Source organism: Cucurbita maxima, unplaced genomic scaffold, assembly GCF_002738345.1.
Source record: "Cucurbita maxima cultivar Rimu unplaced genomic scaffold, Cmax_1.0 Cma_Scf00005, whole genome shotgun sequence".
NCBI lineage: Eukaryota > Viridiplantae > Streptophyta > Magnoliopsida > Cucurbitales > Cucurbitaceae > Cucurbita > Cucurbita maxima.
This window is the reverse complement of record NW_019272021.1, coordinates 117,782-122,334: the sequence shown is the minus strand read 5'-3', so window position 1 is coordinate 122,334 and position 4,553 is coordinate 117,782. Positions and strand designations below refer to the sequence as shown.

Here is a 4,553-nt window from a genome sequence, read left to right as displayed (position 1 = left end):
GGGGGGGGGGGGGGGGGGGGGCTAAGAAATCAAACTTTTATTGAGAAAAATGAAAGAACACACAAGGGTATACAAAAAAGCAAACCTGCAAAAGGAGTTCCCAACACCTGCAAGACAGGATTCTCAATCAAAAGTATAAATCCAAATAACAAAAAAAATCTAATAAACGGATACCTAAAGAGAGGAATTAAATCTCACCATCTCCCACACCTCTTCCAAAGATCTTTCAACCCCTCTAAAGGTCCTACTATTCCTCTCGTGTCACACACCCCACAAAAGAACAAAAGAACAAGTCTGCCACACCACTCTTCCCTTATCCCAAAAGGGAGAGTTCCTTAGGACCCCTCAATCTAGAGAAATAGTCCTTGTTTGGAAACTTTAGGAATGGACTCCCCTTTCCAATTTACTCTCCTCCTTTCACTTCTCTCAAGGGGAAATTTGGGTTTGGTATCTGTAAAGGATGTATCTTTTTAGACAAAGTCATTCATAAGAGACCTCGCTTCGCATGGAAGCATAGGTTTATTATACCTCAAAATTTGAAAAGGAAAATACCCAATAAAAGTCAGTATTTTATTTGGGAACTCAGTCACACATGTATCAGCACTCATGAATCACGATAACCTTAAGAGAAGATTTACATGGTTGTACTTTTACATATCCCTCCGCTGCTATCCCTTTTGGAAAGAAGATTCAGAGGCACAAAGACACATCTTTGTCACTTGCTCCTTTGCTTCTCCTACTGGGGCTTTATACGTTATGTTCTGGGCAGGTCCCTTGTGTTTAGAAGTAATTGAAATTTTTTTTAAGGAAAAGGAGAGAGCTACAAAAATAAATAAACATCCAAATTGTCCATGAATTTCATTGACAAAGATGGGAAGGAACTATAGAATCCTATTATCTCACAAAATCATGAGTTTTTATTCATTGTTCATCAAAATTCATGTTTTTTTTCTTAGACCAATGAGGAGCTATGAAAATAAGCAAGAGTTTGAACCACCAAAATAAAACTAAAATAACTTACCATAGCCATAGTAGGCATGAAGGAGCTAAATGAGAGAAAATAAATACGGTGGTATGCACCATTTATCTGCTCATTGGCATTCCAAGTCACCTATGCATTCTGTAATCATTTCTAGTAGAACAAAACGACATTAATCCAATTTGAGGAAGAAGTGAATTCTATCCATTTTTTTAAGGTCCTATGGCTCAATATGGCTCAATTTATATGGGGTGTTCTTTTGGTCATTATGGATTGGAAGGAACTCCAGAACCTTCAAAGATAAAAAGCACTGTTTTGATGTGTTTTCTTAATCTCTTTCTTATTTGGTTCTTACTCGGTGTAAATTGTTCGTCTTTTTTTTTAAAAAATTGTAAGAACTTATCTTCTCTTATAGCCCATTGGAGAACTTTTGTAATTTTCTTTGGTATGAGGTTTAGCTTCCCCCCAATTTTGTATCTTTCGCTTCGTCAATGAAAAAATTCTTATTCAAAAAGAAAAAATCTAGTCAAGACTAACTACAAAATGTTTTAAATCTAAGTTCTCCTTTACCAGGGTCAAGTATTTTTCCCATCTGGTTATAAGAATCATCAGCTCCTCTATTTCATCATAGTGAAGATTTTTTCAAAAATTGAGGCCTCAAACTGAAGTAGCTGCATTTCAACACTACCTTGCAGAACAATGTTTCCACATAATAATTTTACAACCTAGGAAGCCTTCCATAAGCCTGGTATTTCCTCCCCATTAATCTTCACATAATCTGAAATGAGAACGGCTTTCCGTGACTACCAAAGTTAGTGAACCTACCTACCACTACTCAAACACCAACTCAAAGGAGCTATGTTTAATGTATCCTGAACCTGTTTCTTCCCTCCTGCTTGGATGGGAACAAAAGGCGGAGATAATGGCAATTAGAATCAAGAAGCCGGTATTAGCACTCTAGACTTCCAGTTTTATCTTCTTCATCGACCCTATAAAGTGTTTCTGTCACTGTCTTATTATTCACAAGCTAACCAACAGATCAAGAGTTGGAAATGCAGTAATAATTAATCAAACGAGTTCATTATAGAAAGCTTTCATGGTGATGCAAGGTATATACAATCCACCTATGCGACCATGCTATTCTAAGCCCTTACCCCCTAACTGAACAAATGGTATCTTATGGAAGAATCAATAGCTCCCTTTACTCAATTCTAAACTTCTTGATAAATTTTGGAGAATCAAAATACAGACCCTGATGACCACAGAGAGTGGCTAATCCAGTAGAACCAACGGCACCAACATTTGACACACTGAATAACGGATAATCTCACACCTAAAAGATACGTCATTTTCTGCAAGCTTTCGTTCAGTTCAAAAGCTTGCAATTATATGTAATGACCAAGCTATCTTATCTTATCATATAAGAATCATCCAAATAAATCAATGTCGAATGTCGCAATATGAAAATATTTTTACGAAAGTAAAGAGTCTATAAACACATAGTAACGAGTCAAAAGGCACTTCCAGCGACAAAGAAATTGGAGATTAAGAAGAGGACTAAAGAGCTACGATGCCATCGTCTCTCTTCCACCCATAAACAGAAGATAACAGTGTAGTCAGTAGACAGAGATAGAATTATGTTAGTATCTAGAATCGACAAATTGAATCCACCCATAAACCCTACAAGCTCTAACTTAACTCGGCTACCACAAGTGAAATTCAACCAAAATGCGTCTAATTCCTCAATCGTGCCAAAAACAGCAAGTGGATCGAGCAAGTAGGAAAAGCAAAACAAAGCTCGGGTCAAATTCAAGATGAAACCCACAAATCAAATCTTCCAAAATCATCAAGAAAAACGGAAACGATCTTCAAAACGTCAAAATACAATGCAAAGAAAAAGAATTTGAAAACATTAGAGAGGGAAAATTTACCGAAAGAAGATCGTTCATTATGGAAGGAAACTCGGAAACCAGAGAGAAAAAAGTGCGAGAACGAAATCTTCGAAAGGGAAAGAAATAGCGAAAGGAACCGAGCTTTCAATGTTCCTGAAGCAGAGAATTCGTCCGAGGTTCAAAATTTAAGAACAGCAACAGATTGAGAAAGAGAAAGAGAGCGACAGATCACAGACAGAGTGGAAACGAAGGTCCATTCCCTTTATATATTTCTTCTTTTCATTTTGTCACAAATGAAATTATAAAATATATTATTAATTAAACCATGCTTTGCGTATTAATTAAACCTTGCGTTATAGGTAACTGAATTGACCAAACTACCCTTCAAAATTAACTCAAATTTCGATTTGTATTTCCCTATTTTGTTCCTAAACTTTTGGAAGCTTTTTAAATTCATTCCTCCAAAGTTAATATTTTTAATTTAGTCTTTGCAATCAATCAATATTACAAGAATGATGACACATTATTGACGTTTTTTTTTTTTTTTTGTATTTTGTCATCAATTAAAGTTAAAGTTACGAGATAAATAATAAGGCATAATCAAGAAGATAAAATGATTCATCTAATCCTAGCTATCTATCTCGAGAGTTTTATACGAATGGTCTAAATTGTAAAGTAAGATTCAATCTCAAAGAGAATCTACCGTTATATTCTTGTAATGATTCGTTTTTTAATTCATCGAATTATGGATCATTATGCTAGCACAAGTAGTAAAAATACCGTAAAATTTTTTGCATTTGAAAACAAACCATATAAAGCATTACACTAGAATACATTAAATCAAGGTAAATACAAAGATCACTTCCGAATGAAATGATTTTCAAAAGACAAGTGCAAAATAACAAACAACTTAGGTCGATGGTCCCCTCTACAGCACGCTCTCACCATGAGCATCGATCTGCTAGTCACTTGAAAAATAAATTGTAACAAGAGTAAATTTAAAAAATACTCCGTAAGCAACTTACTTGTAGGCTCTCGTCAAACTCATCTTATACATTGAAACTCACCTAATGTTTGTACTAAGCTTTTTAGGTTCCTACGTACCTAAAACTTATACATACCTCCTATAAGGAGTACTCTAGCCATCTCGAGGTCCATGTCTCAAGGGTTTTCATGTACTCATATCTCTATATTTTACTTATACCTAGGTCCCTCCTCAACTTGCCTGAATTGCGTCTTGAGTCGTTGTGGCCCTGAAAAGGCCCTAGGGTAATACTCATGAATATGGAGGAGCCCTTTTGGTCTTAAACAATACCACACTCCACACATGTCTACCTATTGAGCTCTAATTGGAGGATTCTCCCTAGTTGTGTCAAACAACATCTAGTTATTATTAAGATCAGCAAACTACCTGTTTCACGGCATTTTCAAGCATAAAGTAGTAAACTACTTGTTCATACGCCCTCCTCAGTTAGAATAATAAATTACCTGTCTTAGAAACACTAACGGTCTATTCACCGTCTTTTTAGGCTAATTGTAAACTATATGTTTACACCCCTCTCGATTTAGAATAGTAAAAACTCATTGCTCTCCACTACGCACAATCCATGCTACCCTTCTTAACTCCTAGACTCTCCTATGGGTGACAATTAAATCGTTTGTACAAGTAGACCCTAACCTCT

General features: G+C 35.8%; 1 protein-coding gene across 1 annotated transcript in view; it reads right to left on the bottom strand.

Moving 5' to 3' along the window:
• The window catches only part of LOC111479972 (syntaxin-132-like), a 17,271-nt gene extending 14,150 nt beyond the window's left edge, over nt 1–3,121 (bottom strand). The window contains exon 1 of the mRNA XM_023124906.1: nt 2,911–3,121. Within this exon, the coding sequence (XP_022980674.1) occupies nt 2,911–2,928 (18 nt within the window). The 5' untranslated portion in view covers nt 2,929–3,121. The remainder of the gene's footprint in view (nt 1–2,910) is intronic.
• Nucleotides 3,122–4,553: the final 1,432 nt, after the last annotated feature.